The following is a 22,503-nucleotide window of genomic DNA, read 5'->3' on the forward strand; positions in this document are numbered from 1 at the left end:
TCCAGATGCCCTCAGAGGCCAACAAAACAGATGCACCATCAGGAACTGATTGCCTGCAGTGAGGTGTGTGGTTTGCTTCCTTCCAAGGGGCCTCTGGCACAGCCAGCTCCTCTGAGTGAGATTCATAAATTCATTCACTCTGCCAGGCCCTCTGCTGCAGCCTTCCCCTCCTCCCCTGCTCTCCCAGTCCACACCACACTGGGAGATTTGGGGTGAGGCCACACTAAACCAGTAAACCCCGTTTGCCTGTCCTTGGGGGAACACAACATTTTGTCAAACAGGCCAAGGGTGCCCATACCAGGTCTCCTCACACAGTTCTGCACCCCAAACCAGCAGGGATGATCTCATCTGACAGGGCTGCTGCAAGACAAACAAACTCCACACTGCTGTGACCAGCTGCTCTTCTTCCCTTTTCTTAGTTATGGATCATGTAACCCTAAAGGGAAATGACCAGCACAAACTCCATTTCAAAGCACACCCAAAATGCTGAAAACTTTGTATTTCATCACCCACACTCTGAATTCTCCAGTGCTGTATGCATTTTTAACAGACTTCAGTCATTTTTAAATAATCCTTGCATTATTTCTGTCTCCAAAAAAATGAAAGGCCTGAAGGCCTTTACTTGATCCTTGTTTTTTACAGTATAATTAGAAATTACAAATAACTCGTTGGAATTGATGGTTTGTTCAGTGATGTGGTTGGATATCCAGGAGATGGCACCATATCCCCAAAATTCACAGGCAATGCAGCACATGGAACTAAGTGTTGGCAATACAGACACTGCACACGCAGCAACTTCAGCAAGTGATTTTACTCACAGTAAACTCGACTTACATTTTGGATATTTATCTGCAGGGCCATTTTGTAATGATTGAAGTCTTTAGCAAGTTCATATCCCTGGTGATAGAAAGTGAATAAACCCTGAAAAAATGATAGCACCTGAAATAGAAACAAAAGACTTGTTAGAACAAAAGAATCTATTTCCTTTAATACAATTGCTGCACATAGGGTTTTTTGGAAAGATAGACTACAAAAGGACTATTTAAAAATAAATTTCCACTAATGCCTACAGTTCATGAGTGATATTTAAATCCAAACGGTGATCTATGTATACAGACATTTTGGATGGAATTTCACAACTGCTCTCCACTTTCCATTTGCCCACAGGGAATGCATATCCCAAACCTTCCTGGGTAACATTTGATGTCTGGAACACACTTTTGTGCAGGAGGTAATGATCATTCTGTCTTTCAGTCACCATTCCCCTGGTCATCCCTCTCTCTAATGACCACGTGGAGATGAGTTTCACATCAGTCATCAGGTTTGCTGGAAGGAGGAAGCTTTTCCCACTGCTGCTTCTTGTGTACAGATCTGACTTTCTGCCAGAACCAGCAGTGACCCCCTCAGCATATGCTGACTTCAGCTTTTCAATTTAAAAGAACAAAATACCAAGTTAATGTACATTTCAGAAAATTTTAGATTAAGTTCTTCTCATGGATTTATGAAAGTCTCAAGAGTGCATGCACAATTTTCATCTAAATTCAATTAAACCCCTTGATTTGTGCACAGATTCAATTGCAAGTGAAATTAAACATATCAGGCTACCCAGTAACGAGCTTCTTATCCAGCAGCCTTTTCATTTATGTCTGCAATTCTTTACCAGCAGGCCTCTAAGCCCATCCTTCATAATTAAAATTAGATTCCTCTAATTGCATTAGTCAGCAGTAACATTTCATTGGTTAGAAAATTGGCAAGGATCCTGACACCAGCATCTCTTGAGTCCTCTATTCTATCTCACAATGTGAATTGAGTTTTTTGGAGTACAACAAAAGGTGTCACTCATTTTCTGAAAATCAGCATCAGTGGGTCCAAATCAGCTCTTCTTACTGAGGGAAGATTTGGCGTGCCTGGATAAATTTATCTGCACTAGGAACCTGTGCAGATGTAACAGGGTGGTTTTAATCTGTTAATTCACACAATTTGTTGTGTTCTCCACAAAGCAGAGCTTGGTTTTTGTCCAAATGCACTCCTTCATGCCTTATGAAAGGCAGAATGGGTTGAGTTCACTGATACTCACGGGCTCCACACACTCAAATTTCTTCCTCTCCTGGATCTCCTGCAGCTTGCACACGTACTCGAGGGACAGCTCGTAGAAGTGTTTCCTGTTCTGCTCCACCTGGTTATCTGCCTGCACACAGAGCACACCCTGAAGGTTCACACACACTTTGCAGACAACACACACATTTAAGCAGATAATTTTCACCGTGTTTGAGGGATTTGTTACAACACAGATCATTCATTTACTTTTAAGCAGTAGCAGCTATTCCCTTTCACCAGGTAACAGATGCTGTTTTGAATCATGAGGCTGGAGTTTTCTAAAAATTCCAGCAACACCTCTTCAGGCTTCTTTTCTAGGGAATCCAACTCTTAACAGCATTGCAAAGATACCTGACCAAACAGAGAGTGGGAGCTGAGAGCATCTTCCATTAGAAAAGGGGGAAATTGTCTCACCAATCAAAATAAGGAAGAAAATGCAATTTTGGTGCTCCAAGTTTAACCTAATTAACTGTTGTAAACAGCCAGAATGCTATTGTACCCATCCCACACCTGTGCTCACTCTGGCTGGCAAGAAATGCAAGAGAAAAAGAGTTCACTTATTGGCAGAACACTCCACAAGTTTCCCCAGAGGATCAAGTATCTAAACAATGCAGCCTTTCTACCTGGAGCTGATATTTAGCAGAGCTTTGCAGAAATGCCAACACCATACTGATGCTGAACAGTTATGTTTCAGCTGCCATCCATCTGCATATAAATATTTCACTTTCTAGCATGTATTTATTATGTTATGAAGTTATTATTTAAGGTACATGTAAGATTCATTTAAATGAAGTTTAGAATTTGGTAATAGAAGTTGTTATTAAAATATATTAAAGAAAAGGGTACTCTGAGTAACTAACACTTAGTCTTTGCCCACAAAGATAATACAAAATGCTTCTGCAGTGAATTATCAAAGGAAGTGAAGGAAGGGTAGGTGAAAGGACAAGATTTACTCTCAGACTCTTTCTTAAATACTGAGACTCATCCTTCAGGCAGAACAGTGACTGCTGTGCTTTAAGAGGATAAGCCAAATTAGCTTTGAGACAGTTTTGGCTTAAGCTGTGCTTGGCTTTACTGCTCTGCTCTGGAGAACAGTCAGCAGTTAAAGGGGCATAACCACGAATTCCATCCAATAAATAAAGCCCTGACAAGTATTTCAGTCAGGGAATGTGTTCCAACAAGCCATGCCACTGTGATGCACCCCATAAACTGTGGAACTGTTTGAGTTGTCAGCCTACCAGCACAGGAATGGTTTGAGTTGTCAGCTAAACTTCTAATCATGTAGACATGAGGGGTACCACAGACCCTGCAAAGAGGCTCTGGAGGGGATCTGCAAGGACATCTGCCTCACCACACAATTCAGAATATATTAGCACCTCTCTGTTTTTTGAGCCTCCCCTTGCACCCAGCAAGCTGCATTGTAGTTTTGGGTTGCAATGCAAGATGTGACAGATGTAACCAAAAGCAAGTATTGTATTCCCAATCTGTTGAAATGGGTTGAAGAGGTGTTTTTCCTTTGTCTCATAACTCTCTTTCTGTTAATGGGCCAGCTGTTAAAAGCAGCTGGAGCACTGTTCCTTATTTCTTCCTCCCTCCACAGGGATGGACATGTACCAACCTTTCCAGCTGAGGATTGCTTTAGCACTGACAATGCTGTTTCTGCATTTGCATATTTACCTATTCCAAAGCCTTCAGCCTGCTTAAAATAAGAGAGGCAACGATACCTCTTGTAATTGTAGCTCTTTCTTCTTAGCTGATAAATTCAAATGTTTCTCTAACAAACTGTAGTTCTTCTCTGTCTCTTTATCAAACTTCTTCTTTTCCTCCTAGACACAGAAACAAAGTAGCAACCATGTAAATATAAAAGTGTACTATTTTTCTGCTTTGAAAATTCTAGTTCATTAGGAACAAAGAAAAAATTATCATAGATCCAACAAGCAGAGAAAAATGTTCTATCTCATTTTAAAAAATAATTTAAAGGCTAATTTAAAATGAAATCCCATTGCATCATTATGGTGCAGCTTCACACATGTAAGCATCACACAGATGCTTACATCTTCTAAGTAAAAAAAGAAAAAAACCTGACCTCTTCTTGATTTATTGCATTTTTTGTTACTTACAGGCATCATCCACACCACTTTGTTTTTGAATAAAAGGCATTACCAGTCTCACTGAAAAAATAACTTTCTAAAATTGACAAGGGAAGAATTCCAACAGCTTGAAACCCAAAGCAAATACACCTTTATATTCCATAGGATTTCTTCATTTTAAAGCTACATAACAACCTCAGTGCTGAATTCCTGTTTCTACCAGAGTTTTGTTGTGCCCATGACAAAAACACAATAAAAAATTAAAAATCCATAAAACTTAGTATCATAGCATCCCAAGAGAAACTCTCATAGACATGTATGAATATTTAAACATTATACAATTATGTAAGACTTCTATTTGAGATAATTTAGGCAGTAGGAGTTCTCACCCCATAACCAGCAATATTCTTTAACAGCAAAAATACTGCTGAAATAATGCATTCATCACACAGCTGCTTCTGTGACAATCAGCTACATTCAGAACAGATTTTCTTTTTCCCTGGCTATATTACAGACCAAGTTTTTATTGTGTGCTGGTTGGGTCACCTAATATACTTCTCTCAAGTCCATAAAATTACACAAAGCTCATTGTAGCACTGAACTGAAAGGATTTATGACCAACAGAGCATTTTCAGTTCATGAACACTGAAATCATATGCACAACATGTTAATCATTCCTGCCAAAGTCAAAATGCACAGTGCTCCCATAAGTAAAACATTGTATGGCTACTAAATATCACTGGTGATGAAGTCACAAAATTGTAAAATAAATCATATGCAGGTATTTTGAAAATGTATTGAGTTTTACAACAGAAAATTGTAAGAAAATGCTGGTTTCTTTCTTTTCTACTTTTTTAATGAGCACTTAAATTTCTCACTACAAGAAGGAAGGTAGACAGATATAAATTTGTCCTTGTTACTTTTATCCAAGTCTAGTCTGTACTTAATACATGAAGTTTACTTTGCTTTTTTTAAAATATTCACAACTTAGTGACAACATTTAAAAAATGACCAAACACTTTTATCAAAAATACTTTCAATGAGATCTTGTCCTTTGCCTCTTCATCCCTGTTATTCCCATGCAGACAGAGCCAATGAGTTCTTTATTCAAAACAAAAAATTCAATAAAGGCAATTCTCACTTGCAGGTGGCAAAAATGCAGTTAAAAGCATAGGGATGAGCCAGCTCCTTTAGGTAGTTAATATTTTTCAGCCTTGGATTGTGCAATTGCAGGCAAATACAAAGCCAGGCAGGGTTACCCATTAGGAAGGGGCTGTTAGCAGAATTCTTCCTATTCCAGACAGAGGAGATAAGGGAGGTGGGGAGAAGGAAGGGAAAGGACACATTCTTCTCTTCTTGAAACATTCCATTTGTTTCTGAAGCTCTCAAAAGAAGTGTGGGCACATGAAATATAAACAATCCTGAGTTTCTGCCAATTACATGTCATTATTACAATGCAATCCAAGTAGAGAAATTAAACAAACTTATAAAGGCAAGGAGGGACAAACCTTTACAGCTCCTAGCTGTTCTTTCCTAAACCTTTCCAAAGGTTTGATCAGAGTTTCAGTAACACTGAGTGCCTAAAGGAAAAAAAAAAGCATGGGTTAGGTTTCTGTAGGCAGATTGATGAGTCAAGTCAGCATCAGCAATAAAAAGAAAAAAAACAAAGCAAGCAAGCTCTGGGGTAAAATAATAGAAGCATGCAAGTTAGAACTTCTGACTCAAAAAAAATTACATCTCTGAGTTCATTCGAGCTTACTAAATTCTTCATTCAATCCACTATCAGGAAAATGAAAATAAAACAAGTGCAAAAATGTCAGAAATTTCCAGGTTGCACTCAAAATTGTCACTGCTTCATTCGTGCCAGATCAGGCTGAAGGCCCCAGTGCCTGAACACCAGAATGAGACAGGACAAATGGGTTTCATCAGGGGATGCAAAAAATTCTGCAACAAGAAGCACTGCAGACAACTGTGGAACAGACCAGTGAGTAGCAAATAATAATATTTTAAGACAGTTAAAGCCATTAGGCACTCATATGAATCTCCAAATATTTACACCCATCAGTGCACTTATGATGTAAAGTCTCATGGCCATAATAATAAGAAAAAAGGAGGACACAATATTCCATCTTGGGACAGAAAATTGTAGCTTATTTGATCTGCACAGCTACTAATTCACAGGAGATTTCCCCAAAGATGGAGCAGGTGTAAACAAGACTTGAAATTTTAAAAATATTTGAAATTCCAGGAAAGGCTGGTACTTTTTGAACACAACAGCAGCATGGAAAAGACGGGAAGAGCATTGCAGGCGTGGGGGATCCTTTGGTCTGCCCTAAGGCAGACCCAGAGAATAAATCATGCCCAGGACTGGGCTTAGCACAGCCACTGGGCTGGGATGCCAAGAGTGCAGGCAGAGCCCCCTGGAATCCCCTGACATACAACAGACGCCTTTCCCTCTCTCTGCTCCCCTTTCCCCTCCCTTTATAGTGAAAATCTCCAGATAAAACATCACACGCTTAAACCGGCCCTCTGGAACACTTCTGAGAAGTTCTTATCACCAAACACACGGGCTGTTGTGCAGATCTGGCACTGCACAGATGTGAGGAGCAGTGTGAGGAGCAGTGTGAGGAGCAGTGTGAGGAGCAGTGTGAGGAGCAGTGTGAGGAGCAGTGTGAGGAGCAGTGTGAGTCTGCTGCCGCCCATCCCCGGAGCCACAGGGATTACCGAGGAGTCACCCTGCCAAATTCCCTGTAACCACAGCACCCAACCTGCAGCTGCCTGGAAACCCCAGGAGCTGCAAGTCTGGGCCAGACTGGGCGCTGCACACTCATCCATGTAACACTTCAGAGCACAAAACTTCCCTCTGCATCCATTTCCTCATTTTGCCAAACACATTTTAAAGCAGCCTTCGGTGCACCCTTGGTGGGAGCAAAGAACTCTCAAGTCAGAGTAGAGAGCATTGGAACCACACAGTCAGTCCTGATGTTGGGAAGGATGAAATAGGAAAGCCTTATAAATATGATTGCTTGGCAAAAGACTTGAAGAATATGAAACCTATAACTGAGGTAGAAATGAAGGCAAACTTTGAGATGCAAGATGCTAAGCTGTTAGTTATTGAACAACTGGAAAACAATGGTTTAGCTGGTTGAAGGAGAACCCCTCTTGACTGAACAATACCCTTGGCAAATAAAGGGATACCAAGGGTCCAAAGGTTGGGGAGACAACGTGGCAGGGAAGAAAAAATGGGTCTAGAGAGCAGCTTTTAGGGTTTAAAATGTAACACAGTATGGGAATGTAGGACTTCTAATAGGCTGTATGTAGATTCTATAGGATTTGTGTCTTTTACTGGTTGGATGATAGTAAATTAGCATATTCAAGACAAAAACAGATATAATGTAATGTAACAAGAACCTAATCATCATTTTCATCATTTTCCATCTTCATCTTTTTCCTTCTCTCTCTCTTGCTCTATCTCTCTTGGGCATGCTTCTAGCTCATGACCCTGTGCAATAAACCACATGTTTCAAGAGGTGCCCAGACTCCTGAGATATGTCGTGAGATATGTTGTGACCATCCTGCAAATCTCCTGCACCTTCTGTTTTGGAAAACTTTAAATTGTCCCTCTGTTCTAACAAAGTGAAGGAGAAAACTCCTTGGAGGAAAACTCACAGAGGATGGCACAAGCTTCCACAAGCACAGTTACTGGAATCATTCCAAAGCATTTAAAGGTAACAACTGAGCACTCACGTGGTGAGAGGGTTAAAAATAATTAACAAATGGCAAGTTGCTTATTAGTTGTTTGAAATTTTACACAAACAGTCTAAGTTTAACGTGAATTGAATATATGCTGAACACAAAGTCCAAATCAAAACCATAGCACCTTGATGTAACAAAGGAAAAATAAAAAATATAAGGAAAATATATGCATAAAAGGCTGTGCTTCACCAAACAGCAGGGCTGACTGTAAATCACTTGTTCTGCTACTCCTGTGCAGCACTAACCATGGGAACCACTACAGGAATTTGTTTGAAGCAGAAAATAATCTTTAAATCAAACCGGGATGTTCTCTTCAGCGACTGCCAACAGCAGATTCCACTGCTGCCAGTGCGGTGATATGCCAGTAATTCTTTCATTAAAAGAAAAACAAGCGTCCCCTCCTTCCAAAAAAGACATTTCTCATCTTGCACAACTTAAACTTCTGTTAACAGATGCATCCCCAGGTGCCTGCCATAAAGGTACTTATGATTTGTCACCCTCTTTGCTTTCTGTGTTTTCATACCAGGCCATATATTAAAATATAGGTAAAAAGGCTGGTAAATTCAACAATGATTTCCAGAAATGTTCTTCTGACTGACAAAGTTCCTAATTAAAATATAACCAATACAAAATTAAATAGAGGTGATTAACAGAGATTAAACGGAGGAATTCCCACTGTTTTCCAGTATATAGAATCCAGTGTTTGTCAGGAGAAGTTACAAAAAGATGTATTATTATTTATAGATAAAAACCCCATTATTTACACTGCTATTCATTCTTCAGTTATTTATAACTTGAAAATTTAAAACAACTTTTTTTAAACTATAGATAACAAATTAGCAAATAAGAAATAAGCGAGGGATTACCTGAATGTATTTGTATCACCAGTACCTTCCTTTAGAACTAGGATTGTGTTAAAATGTAATATTTCCAGCAAAAATTAAAGTAGGCATTTAAGTTCATTAATATGAAACTAGATGTTCCTTCCTTTTCCAATTTTTGTCTTGACTCTTACATTCATTTTCATTCCTGTACAATCCTGACAGATTGTGACAGGAATGTACCATTTAAAAGGACATTTAAAAAACCCTTCCTTTACATCTCTTGCCTACCCAAACCTACATGAAACAAACATACATTCAATTAAGTCATAAGTGAATCAACGTAACGAGGTCATGTCTGAGGTAACAGAATCTTAACCAGCTTTGCAAATGTCAAAGTCTCAGGAATGCTTTGAGCAATGTTTAACTCGATGTGTCTGGGGCAGACAGTCTCAAACTGCTTACACTACTCCTGCCCTGCTTGCAGCACCTACAGAGAGGTCAAAGAATTCACTCAACTTGAGCATAAACCTGGCAAGAGCAGCACTAAAATCACCAGAGCCATCAGCACCTCAGAAGATCACTGCATCCGACATTTCCAACGCCCTGAAGCACTTTGTCAGCTCTGTGTGTATCTATTTATGATTTTACAAAATTCCGCTTGCTCAGGCAGAGAAGTTGCACAGAACTGTGATTATCTTGCCTTTTCCAGCTCCACGTCCTCCAAAGAAATAAGGAACAGGCCACAGATTAAGGGCCCCAACCACTCTTTCCAACTGCAGCCCTCAAAGGGAGAGGTTAAACCCATTCCCAGCTCATTCCCTGTTCCATTCCCCTGTGGGAAGGGTTTCTCTGCCCTCAGGGACTCCTAGAGCTTGTACCATGTAGTTTGACCCTTCCTCCCCTTTCTGACCCCATTGGCTGTGTCCAAAATTCCCCCTCTCTGGCAGGAGCTGAGAAAAGAGACCCTGTTCCTCTGTGCACGCCCTCTTTCCCTCTGGACACCACCTGGAATAAACATCTTGATCTGCAGCTGAGGGTCAGAGCCTCCTTTGGGTCCTTTTTCCTGTCTATGAAATATTCCTCCAAAGCCTGAGAAGGCCTGAGCTAGCTTGGAACTTGGGAGGGGTTAAAAAGGAGGATTTATTTCAATTCCCAGCTGCTGGACACCTCCTCAGTGAAGCCAACAAGACCCGACAGGTCAGTGAGCAGCCAGGGCCAGCCCACAGGATGACTCCATCGGGACTGTCCCTTCCTCCCCTCCCAGGGGTGCTCAGGGACAAACTGCTGTCCCCAAGGCCACCTCCGGTGCACGGTGAGCTCACAGAGAGGACCAGGCACTCAGTGCTCCTCTTGCCTTCTCCTGCAGGAGCAGGAGCAGGTTCTCCAGGTCCCACTCCCCTTCCAGGTACTGATACAGCAGAGGAGGAAGGCTGCTTGCATGGCCTGTAAAGGAGCAGCAACCCACAAGAGCTCTCCCCAAAGTTCAGTGGCCCAAAAGGTTAAACCAACCTAAGTTAATCAAAGTTTGTTGTTAGATAAATGCAGCACTGGCCTCCGTGTCTTCATCCTAAAAATGCCCTTAGGGCTCAGCCTTTACTGGAAGCACTGGAAATTGCACACGGCTCATCAACGACTCTGGTGGTGAGGTAAATACACATCCTGACTCTGCTCCATTCTGAATTGAAGCATTCTCCCATTAAAAAAACAGGTTTACTGAGAAAGAAAAAGCAAATGAAGCCATAGACATGCACCTTCCTGCAGACTGCTCTGACACAGGGGAGTGCTGAGTCCCCAGCTCCCACCTAGGAACTGGCACGCAGATTGGATGCCTTGAATAAAAGAGGTTTCATTTCTGAGCATACCAACTGGAAAGATTGATTTGTAGGATTGTTTCTCCCCTCTACAAAGCTATGAGGGAGGCCACCAAGTCAGTGAGGCAAAGCTCACGAAACTGAGCAAGTGTCAGTGAAACCAGATCTGGGAAGGAAGCTTTGCCTTAGTGAGTGCAACAGAGACGGCAGAAAGGAAGACATAGCCAGCAGTAATTCAATAACAAAACAGTTGGCAATGCTGCTAAATAAAGAAGTTTACTTTCCAATAAAGATATTTACCACCACAGCTGCTCTTCTGCTTACAGAGGATGCAGTTGTGTTTTCCTTAAGAAAATGTGCCATTCAGCCTAATTAAAAAAAAAAAAAAAAAAAAAAAAAAAAAAAAAAAAAAAAAAGCCAATTCTGATACCTCCAATGTTGGGGGAGAGAGAAATATATAAAAAATATTATTTTCTCCAAAAAGCTTTCGTACTTCACACAGTGACTCGCTACTGAAATTTTTCAGAGCATTAAGACCTATGCCTGAAACCCTTTACTATTAAAAACTGCAGATACAGTTCCACTACTGAAGACACCAGATGTTACTTGCACAGCCTGAATCTCTATTCTTTCTCTTCCCATGAGAATATGATTTGCTCTTCTATTTACTTATATTTACTGTTCTAGAGCTTTCCCTGCAGCTATAAAATCTCAGATAATGACTGGGCCTCAGGTACACATCGGGGATACAAGCATAGGAGTTTTTAGGTTTTTAGAAGGCCTGCAGTGTATAGACTAAAGGATTTTTAAGGAGGTCTCACAGCACATTAATACTTGTGTGTCTTTGCATGTAAGCAGAGGCTATAAAAAAGAAGTGACATCCTTAGCTGTGGAGGAAGCCATGTGGTAATAAAAGAGCCAGGGCACAGGTGACACATCTGACTTAGAGAAAACGTATTTTATGCACTCCTGAAGCACCAGGAGGCATCTGTAACAAAACACATCACCTCCTTCTGAGGTGTTGCACAAAACCACCCCTCGGGGTTTGGTAAGAAGTTTCTTAGCTGTTCCCAGGGGAATTTCCCAGACCATTGAGCCACTGCCTCACATACAGGCTTCAGGCAAAATCCTGTCCTCTGCACTTCCTACTCTTTTCACAAGCCTTGGCTTACAGGAAACACAACAGCTGGACTCCTGAGGTCACCCTTCTAGTGAAAAGTTATTTGCTGTTCATCTCCTGGAAGTTCATGACTAACCTAAAGGACAGAAAGCTAAAAAGCTCGTGTGATCCATCTGCTGTGACGTGCCCTACTCTGATTCTGCCCACATTGATTCTCTTGTCATGAAACTGCTCCCCTCCAAAATCTGATTGGCATCATAAGGAAACAATACATAATTTCCTTTTTTAAAAAAAGATAATTAAATAGACAGTGGGTTTTAGTAAACATTATTTACTGAAAGCCATTTAATAGACCTGTCTGCTGAATAAGTTTATTCTTATGCAACACATTCAACTCTAAAGAGAAAAATACTACAAAGCCATGATAATAACAAGAAAAAGAGAAACAGGTTTTCACACACTGCAATAAATCAGCTTTCCTCATCTGCAGTGAAGATTTTATTATTTCCTCTAAGAAAGATCTTCCCTTAGCAAACCACAACACACCAGAACACTGGCCTGGCTCTCATACCACAGACATCGTATGTGGTCATACATGATCCTGACCAAGCAAAACCTCTGCTCAGAAAAGAAAACTGCATAATGCCCATTTTCTGGGTGCATGGAAAAGCTCACCACTGAGCAAAAAGATGCCTCTGAAAGTCGAGGAATGCAGCAGGAAACAACAGCATCAGTGTGCAGTCAAGAATGAATTGCTCAATTGTCAGCGCTTCCCTCCAGAAGAAACAGCGGTGTTATTAACAACCAGCAAAACCCAAACCAGTGACAGCTTTACAATGTGAATTCCAAACATTTCCCAATGATGAACTAACAGAATGAGAATTCTCCAGTGAATTATGTCGGTGCATGTGAGAGCACGGAGTTATCTGGAAGAGGAAGCCAGTGGTAACTGAACTTGTCAGCTTTGCTCACTCAGAGGTGGGAGGAACACGCCCAGATCTGGCTTTGCACTCTCTTTTTCTGTTGTACAGACAAGTCATCTTTATAGATTAATGTGCACAAGTTCATGTGTAATTCACAAAGCTGTTTCAGAAGACTCCATATGAAATTCAAAACCCAGCAAATAGATGAAACATTCAGCGTCAGGAAACACCAAAACCAAACAAGATGTACCTGAAATACTCATAGCTCTAATCTGCATTCTCTATTCTGATAATTACATGACTGTCATCTGGTCTCATGCCCAGCAGAGGAAAAATGAAGGCTGGGCAATGGGATATGACAGAAATTGTTCTGCTTCTTTCTAAAATTGGAAAACACTTTATTAAATTGAAAAACTTGTGCAGGAGAGAAAATAATGTAGATCCTGCAATTAAGGTGCTCAAACACTGTTCCTGAGACATATTGTTTTATCTGCAGCTCTAGCTCTGCATGTGAGATATTCAAGGTACTGCTGGTAGCCCTAGTTTTTCACAAGTGAAACAATTATGTCCTTTCCACTGTCCTGGCAGATATATTTAGCAGTCTGCACTGTCAGCAGATTTAAAAGGATCTGAACATATGGAGCACTACACAATGCCTTGAACTCCTGTTGAACAGATCTTGAATGCATCACACATCCAAGATTATTGGGGTTTTTAACTCTACATCAGTACTGATTGATCCTTCACACAGATTTCTTCAGATTACTCTCAAGACAGATTAAGATTTTCCAAACCCCTAAATACCCACACGCAGAGTGCCAAAGAAAAGCTTAGAAAAATTAATACCACCATCTTCACAGCTGAATCAAATCCAGATATGAAAGTCACTGGACAAAAGGTAACAGAGCCAGCTATTCCAGAACACTGTGTTAAGTGAGCACTTCACCCGTGAAATAAATACTCATGCACCTCAATATCTAATCAGAAGAGGTGGTTTAAGTAAGAATAAATAAGCAAATGTACATATTTGTACAGATTACTTAAAGTATATCTTTAACCTTTTGAGTGTACACCTTTGAGTGTTAGCCACTTGTTTTAACTTGTGAAAGCACAACTGAGAAACCCTCTCTCTTCTTCTGCAGGCAGAAAGAACAGGGAAGACAGCAGATGAGTCTCAGCTTCCTCTCAGGGATGCCGTGATCACCGATTTCCAGGAAGGCAAAGATAGAATCACATGACAAATACTGAGAAATACAATTGCTATCGAGTCAGATCTAAGTGCATTTCCCAGATGGAGAGTCTGGCCTGACTCAGAAGAAAACTGGGTGCACAGGAGCTGTTCTATGAATCTCTGCTCTGAAACAAAAGCTGGGCATGCAGCTGCTGAGAAGAACCAGAAAGAAATCATCCAGAAAGAAACCACTCCCTTTGGCTCTCCTGGAAAAGTTAGGAAAGCCAGGCAGCAAGGAGTTCTGCAGAGCTGTCAGCCCTGCTCTGTGAGCAGCCAACATGAGCCACATTTCACTAATTACACCCAATCACAGGCAACAGAACAAAGAACACAGAACCTTTACACAACACAGCAACTGTCTGCAGCTCCAGCCTCTCACCACGAAGCTCAAATACAAGGCAGAGGTTTCTAAGTTCATAAACACAACAGACTGAATCCCACATCCACATCAGCATTGAAGCTGCAGCTACAGAGATCCTGGATCCAATTGCCAGAACCTGAGTGTCCCCTGCCACAACATTAACTCTTTCATTTTGCTTTTTACTGGAAATGGTAAATGAACTTACGGTGGTTTTCCCAATCATTCCAGCCATAATTAATCCAGGCATGAATATTTTAAACCAACTCGTATTTATCCACCCCTACCACACAGATTTCTCCTTCAATGAGAACCAGTTGTTGTCTTTACTCTACAAAACCAGAGGCTACACAATGAGAGCTGCCACTTAAGTCAGTGATATCAACACCTTGCTGGTGTAACAAAGCAATAAAAGCAATTTCACCCATTTTTGATCTCTTTCCTATGTGCACAGATTTTAAATCTTTTATTGCAACTCACCAAAATTTCTCTTTGGTCTTCAAGATGTTTTAAAAAGTTTGAGAACTCGTGAAGTGATGCATCTGTAATACAAAACAATAAAAAAAAAGTTTAATCAACTTGCAGGACGGCATTGACAAAATATAGCCACTCATAGTCACTTCTTACCTACCTATGTCTCTTTCATCATCAGTCTCTGCATCACCAATGAATTCAAATTTAAAGTCTCTCAGAGAATGGGCAAATTTTCTCTGGGCTGCTGAAAGGTCTGCAAGAAAAAAAGCACAGATTGAAGGGTAAGCAGTCATTTTAAGACAGCCAGAAGATCTCTCTATGCCTAAAATAACCAACTTTTACAAGAAACTCTTTACACAGGTCTGCCTGAGGACATTACAGGACATCCAGTGTCACCTAACCCTAAATTCCTAATGAGGAATTTGTCCCACAGGTATCTTTATAAGGCTGTACAGTAGAAAGTACACGTGATTATCTGTCTAGTATTACATCTATCCTTACAGTTCATTTCAAGTTAGGGCCATGAGAACAGAGCTGTAATTACAGAAGGGCACAACACTCAGTGTGGTTGTACCAGTTGTCGTGCTCTGCTAACCTAAATTCACTCGTAATTCATCAGCACAAACACACATCTTGGAATTTTCTAGACACTAAACACAGATAGCTCCACTAGGGAAACCCTCATACATAAATATACATAAACCATTGTTGCACTTTAACTGGAAATCCCACGGAGTTAAACTGCCAAAAGCTGTACAGCATTAAATTCAATTTTATAAAACTCTTTTGTAATAACTATAAAACATTTCCAGCAACCCAAATTTTACCTACTGATATCTGACAATTTGAGGTCAGAGGCTGCACTCTAAGATTCTTCAGGAAGTAACCAGACTCCACATTCAGTCACAATATAATTGTGATAAAGCCTCACTGAAGTTCATGAAGCTGTAAATAAACTGTTTTCTGTTGTGCTGACGTGCAGGTTGGGAATGTCACAAGTTCTGGAAAGACTGAATTGCTCAGTAGGACAAAAAAAGGGATGCATATCCTGGTCCTGGTACTCCTCTACCCAGTAGTGAAGGTTTTACTCACATTTTTGTTGTCAGTCAAAGTTAAGGACAACTTAGAGTATTTAGTTAATCTATAATCTTTTTCTTATCACATGCAGTTCTGAAGGGTTGAGAAGAACCTTTAACAGCCCAGCTAAGCATTTTGCTCTTTAATATTAACAAGCACTAAAAGATTACCAGCCTGGGCTTTTTTGTTCTGGTTTTAGGAGGAAGGTAATTTCTTTGGGTGTTTTTTGTTTGGTTTGTGGTTGGTTGGTTGGTTTTTTACCAACAACAAACAAAAAAACACCCAATTTTATTACCAGTCCTGCATTCAACACATCATGTATTTTATCACGTCATTGTACAACCTCACATACGGGAAGTTCAGTTCAACCCCTTAAAAGGTTAAGTCAAATACTCGACAAACAGCAAAACACAGTTTAAAATAAAATTTAAAAAATAATTTTTTTAAAAAAAAATTTAAAAAAAAATTTTAAAAAGGCTTTTTGTTCCTTTTCCTTTCTTTTCCCCCATTTCTCATTAGTCCTCTCCTCACCCATTGTATAACAGAGCTGTTCCCTCCCAAACCTGTGCATGTACCCTGCACCACATGATGTTAGCAGGATGCTGCACAGGGTTGAAATAACAAGGATAAGGAGGCTGAAGGAAGCAATAACGAAACTCCCATGCAAAAGCAAACATGGGTGTTTGAATTCAAATGTCCTGTGGGCTGAACAGCTGTTCATAAAGCAGACAGAGAAAGAAATAAGTTCTGCTGGCTGTGAAAGGCTTAAATATGGAAAATAACCAGGTTCTTACCCATCTAATGTTATGCTTATCTGTGAGCCAGGTCACAGCACAAGGCTGTAGAGAGTTTATTTACGGGAGAATGGTTCCAGCAGCACAGGCTCTCCCAAACTTATTAAATTTCCTTGAATCCGATAATCCCCTCCCAAAGCTCTGTCACATGAGAGCCAGCCCCTCGCTAGAGGAAGGAATTGTTTATTTTCTCCTACTTGTAGAGGTGAAGGATTCAAATAATGTTGAGCAAGGTGCATGCTAAGAGACTCCTGCAGCACCACATGAACACAACACCCCCGTTTCCCTTCATGGATCCATGGTTTCCCCCAGGGATCAAACAGCATGACCAGATACACAGATTATTATGCGAGTAATGCTGTGGCCTGCTGAAGAGTAACTATTTTATTCCCTTTAATCCCCACATTTACAAAGTAACACCAAACTGAAAGATAAAAAACCAGCAATAGGTTTGTTGCTTGTTACAAGCTGCTGTTATCATGGAAAGGGAGGAACTGGGCATTCAAGATCAAAGAGTGCTTTAACCATCAACCAAACACTGCTGAATACAATGGAATCCTGGCAAACCCATGAGTGATTTCAAAGATTTACCTTCTAAAACACTAAAAGAAACCAAGCATCTGCTCAATGTTTTGACCAAAAGGCTGAAGAGGGATTTCCAAGGAGAAAAGGGAGGGATCCAAATCCAAGGACACCAGGGCTTTTAATTTCCTTTTTTTTTTTTTTTTCATTGTTCATATCCGTACACTGTACTTCTTTCATGTTTAGCTGCAACTATTTAAAAATACAGCAAAAGAGACAGGAGCAGCTCCCTGCTTCCTGACTTTGCTCTGAAACACCTTGGGAATAAGTGCTCCTGTGAGTTTGCCCAGTACCCCACGCAAAACCTCGATATTTTTTCCATTTGGATTTGAAAGAAAATACTTTTGTTCCTTATCTGAGTCGAGCTGAACCAACGTGACACCATTAGCTGCTGGGAGGTGGCCAAACCTCACTTAACAGCACCACAAGCTTCTTTTTAATGTCAGTACTAATGCCAGTGGTAGCCACACAAAGCAGCAGTCCTGCACAAATTGAAATATTGCACAGACAATATTGCTTTCTAAGGCTGTTCTGGATCTCTTTTGGAAGGCAGGAGAATTACACCTGTTTGTAAGAATGTTAATATTTTTCTACAACAATATATACATTTCTGCATCACGCTTTTATGAAGGACTGGAATTACACCACCATTCCTCACTCCTAACTTCAAGCTTCACTGACTTTTAACAGATACACTCCAGGAAAGACAGATTTTCCCAGCAGCTTTACTGAACACGGATTAAAACTGCTCTGTTGAACATCCTCCCCAAAAAGCTAAAAGGTAACAAACACTTAGATTTAGCTACCAAGCTCATCTGCAAGCTCCTTTAAGGACTGATATTAGACTTCTCAAGGTATTTTCTTTGCAGTGGGCCAAGACCAGGCAAGCTGCACACCATGGTGGAACAGGCAGGAACAAGCTGAGCCAGAGCCGGCCTCTCCCCTCCTCTTCCCTGGCATCCACCTCTGCAAGAGCCAACAAAGCAGCTCCAGAGGAACACAGCACTTTAAATAGTTTGTCTGAGAGCTGCAGCACAGACTGGTGTCATGTTTTATACCAAAATTGCACCATCTCAACACTTTAAAAGCAGCTCTGTTCCTTTTCTGTGTCCCCTTTCGCAAGGTGAGCAGTGAACCCAATATAAACCACGACACCAGGAGCACGAACAGGATTTAGTCACTACCTTAGCAAGGTGGATAAACAGGATTAATTTAGGAACTTAGCAGATGCAGGCCAGGTGGCAGAATTCCTAAGAGCAGTAACACATTCCAACTCCCTAAAACCAAACAGAGTTTTGGTTTATATATATATATATATAAACCAAAACCTCATTTTTATCTCATTTTTTATAAAAACTTCATTTTTATCTGATAAATATTTTGCAAGAGCCATCAAAAAAAGAAAGAAATCTTTCAGCTGTCAGGAGAGTACACTCATTTTTTTTCATAAATACACAAAATTGTTTAGATGCCACAACCTCCAACCATTGTTTTCTCCTATAGAAAGTATGCAGCACATTAACATAAAATATGTATCAATTTATCTACCTTCTCTAGTTCTAGTTTATCAGCAAAACCAGACTTGACTCATTTCTCCTCCTTCTACCCTTGCAACTACAAGGGTACAAACTCCATAACTCTCCACATCAAGAAACATGTAATTAACATGTTAATTACTGTACATGAAATAAAGTAGCATCTTATGAGAGCATGGGAAAAGGGCCAAGTCCTGCTGGTATTGTCCCTGGGCTGCACCACACCTTCCTGGGCTCTGGTTATTTGCTTTTTTAGTTGGATCTTTGAAATCTGCCAGCAGCCCTGCTTCACCCTGCCAAGGGCATTTTTCTCTTTGCATCACAGGCACCAGGCAAAAAAAAAGCACTTTTTTTTTTTTTTTTTCTCAGCAATGATTAAGGTTTTTTCTAAAGCATCTCCAACAGCTCTTAGGAAGAAGTGTCCCCAGCCCTCTGCCAGCTCAGATGGTGACTGCATCTTTCAGTTCTGCTTTTCAGGAACACAGCATAAGTTACATTATGAAACCAAAAGAGAAGCTCCATTCCTGATTGTACAGTCCTGCAGATAAATTCACTGCTGCAGTGGTGAAGAAATATTCCTGTAACCACCCCTGACATAGGACCTGTATCCCAAAGTCTCTGCTGAAGGGTCTTGCAACTCTGAGGGAAGTTCCTGTGGAGCACCACAGAGATAATCTGTCTTCAAAGGAATCAGAACCATCTCCCTGATCCCTACAAACCCTGTGCCTCTTACAGTGGAACAGAACAAATGAAATCATATATTAGAACAAGGAAAAACGAATTTGCAATGTAGAAAATGATGAGGGCATTCCACCAAATTCAAAGATAAAAACCAGCAGCTCAGGATTTGCTGCAGAGGTTTCTCTTTGCCATACAAATGGCAGCAGCAGGGACACCACTGCTCTACACCCTGTTCCCAAAAGAAAACTCTTCACCAGTCCAGAAACGATGCTGGAACACACAAGACCAAGCATTTATACAATCCAAGCTCTCCCTGGTAAAATTTCCTGCAATATCTGCAACTCTTCAACCTGGGAATTGCCTTCCAAAAGTGACTGCAGTAGAAAACGTGAGATGAAATAATTCCTTTTCAGAGATCAGGATCTTGCTATTATTAATGTGAAGATACATGAATTCAGAAGGTGAGATTACACTGCTAGTAACAGATTTTGAAATGGAAATTTAAAGGTGATAACATAAGAGAATTCTGATCACTAACCAGATTATAGATTTCCAGATGTTTTATTCTTCAATTAAAATTCTTGTCGAACAACACAGATTTGAGGGCTTTCGTGCATTACTGCTGTTCAGCAGCAAGTAAATCAGAATATTTATATATTCTGCTTATATACCATACTGCTTAAGGATGAAAAATTGTTAACTGAAAACATTCTCAACTGGTGAAAGAAATAAAGTACTTAGAGAAAAAAAAATGTGTTTATTCTACAGATACTTATCCAACATCAGCATTCTGAATGTTTAAATTCTGAAGCATTGCTTTCATTCCCAGACTGAGTTCCCAGACAACTACAGTGTCTACATAAAAAATAATATATTGTGTTGAAATACTGTTTTGATTGCAAGAGAAAAATAACAACTCACTGTTGATCAGAAGGTAATTTTTGCCATTATGGCCTGCAAATTGTAAAAGAGGTTTGTGGTGTGGGATCAGGATCATGGCACTATTGTTTCTCCCCGTCCTGAACAGATGAAGGCCACGCTGGCACAAAAATCTCAGACAGGATCAGTCAGAAGCTACGTAACAAAGAACATTAAGCCTTTAAGGATGATTAGCTTCAACAAGGCTGCTGTACTTTGGAATTGGCATTTTCAGTCACAATTCACCCTGCTGCCAGAGCTGTAAAGCTGCACACCCAAGCTGTGTTTGTGACTCCCTGCAGTCCCCTGCACCTCTAGAAACCTGCAGAACCTGTCAAATGTGCTTCAGCTGCAACTCCTCTGCCTTTCTACCCCAAAGACCAAAGTCCATGAGAAATTGTGAGGGGTGACACCAGCCAAAACAAAGGTGGGGAGGTTTTTTGAGTGGTTGCATATGGTACAAACTCCACAGGAAAAAAAAAACACCACCAAAAACCCACCACCCAGCACGTGCAGACCTGTAAATGCCATTTCATCTTATGGCAGAGGTATTTCACAATGCTAATTCAAGAGCAGGAATGCCCGACTAAAGAAATGCAACCGACTCACTGACTTTTATTTACCTTTCTTCTTATTTTTGTTGACTGAGAGACAGATGAGAAAATCCAGAAAATCCACATGACTGCTGGAGAAGAGATATCAAGGATCTTTGCCAGTTGGTAGTAAAACTTAATAATTAGTTGGATGCACAGCTAAAACACAGATATTTTGTTTACGTTTTGCTTACATGGCCACAAAGCCTTTTCTAGTTATCAACAAAGGGAGTCAGGACAAAAACCTTCCACTGAATAGAAAACTAGTCCTGTCTTTTTGGACCACCTGAAGAAATTTCAGATTTAATACTGGGGGAGTAGGGAAGCATAAAGAAAAGTGAAAGCAGAACACAAGCACGAATCAGACCTTCAGGATCAAGTTGAAATAATCAATTAGTAAACTCACTTTTTCCAATTCTGTAATCTCTGTGTTTTATTATGCACTCTAGAGTTTTGTAAGAAGTTACACTTTAGTCACTACCACATATTTCACAGAATCACAGAATGCTTTGGGTTGGATGGGTCCTGAAAGATCATCTGGTTCAAAACCCTTTCCACAGGCAGGAACACCTTCCACCAGACCAGGCTGCTCAGAACTCCATCCAGTCTGGCACTGAACATTTACAGGGATGGGGCATCCAAAACCTCTCTGGGCAACCTGTTCCAGTGCCTCAGAGCACTCAGAGTAAAGAATTCTTTGCTAAAATATAATCTAAACCTACAGTCTCCAATTTGAAGCCGTTCCCCTTCTCCTGTCACTACATGCCCATGTAAATGCTCTCTCTCCATTTTCTCACAGGCACCCTTCAAGGTGGAAGGCTGCAATTAGGTCACCCTGAAGCCTTCACTCTTCCAGGGTGAATAATCCCAGCTCTCTCAGCCTTTTCTCCAGAGAGATGCTCCATCCCTTTGATCATCCTGGCATTCCCCTCCTCTGGACTTGTCCCAGCAGGTCCCTGTCCCTCCTGTGCTGGGACCCCAGAGCTGGTGCAGCACTGCAGACGGGATCACACCAGAGCAGAGGGGCAGAACCCCCTCCCTGCCCTGCTGCCACGGGACTTTGGATGCCCAGCATACCCCAATAATAAGCCCAACAAAGCGCCTGTGTCCCAAAGAAATTAAACTTTATTTTTCCGTTATTTTCATGCCACTGGAAGATGCCACCTAGACACGACACAAACATGAGAGCCACTTCTACAAGTGAATTATCCAGAAATTCACTGCACAGTGCTGCAGTGAGCAGCATCTTCAACTACACGTGCAGCACAAAACATCAAAGCCCACGGAGCTCCTCCCCACCTTCCTCCTCCAGTGCATCCAGCTGAGCAGAGCCCAGCAGCTCTGAAGAGCACAACACAAGTCCAGAGCCCTTGCTTCCACATTGTGAAGGAACAGGAAATACATTTCCACTCCCACAGGCAGTTCCCACTTCAGAAACAAACACTGGTGACCTGCAGTTTCATTAACTGCTGTCGTGTTGATCCTGGAGCATTTATCACATCCAAAAGCCAGAACAAAGTTCAAACCATGATGATAACCCCTACACATGTGACTGCTGGGTGTTTGAGCTGGAAAAAGGCCAACACACAGGCAACACTCTGCCCTGGTTCACCAAGTATTTCCAGAAGCAGATCTGGGA

At 40.9% G+C, this 22,503-nt stretch overlaps 1 protein-coding gene across 1 annotated transcript in view; it reads right to left on the reverse strand.

Annotated features, from left to right (window-relative positions):
• The window catches only part of ARHGAP10 (Rho GTPase activating protein 10), a 103,105-nt gene that overhangs the window by 66,132 nt on the left and 14,470 nt on the right, over positions 1 to 22,503 (reverse strand). Inside the window, exons 2-7 of the mRNA XM_063415242.1 lie at positions 14,842 to 14,937; positions 14,691 to 14,752; positions 5,696 to 5,767; positions 3,822 to 3,923; positions 2,078 to 2,188; positions 835 to 939 (exon numbers count right to left, since the gene is read on the reverse strand). Coding sequence (XP_063271312.1) covers positions 835 to 939; positions 2,078 to 2,188; positions 3,822 to 3,923; positions 5,696 to 5,767; positions 14,691 to 14,752; positions 14,842 to 14,937 — 548 coding nt within the window. The remainder of the gene's footprint in view (positions 1 to 834; positions 940 to 2,077; positions 2,189 to 3,821; positions 3,924 to 5,695; positions 5,768 to 14,690; positions 14,753 to 14,841; positions 14,938 to 22,503) is intronic.

The sequence above is a fragment of the Prinia subflava genome, chromosome 18, assembly GCF_021018805.1.
Source record: "Prinia subflava isolate CZ2003 ecotype Zambia chromosome 18, Cam_Psub_1.2, whole genome shotgun sequence".
In the NCBI taxonomy this organism is placed as follows: domain Eukaryota; kingdom Metazoa; phylum Chordata; class Aves; order Passeriformes; family Cisticolidae; genus Prinia; species Prinia subflava.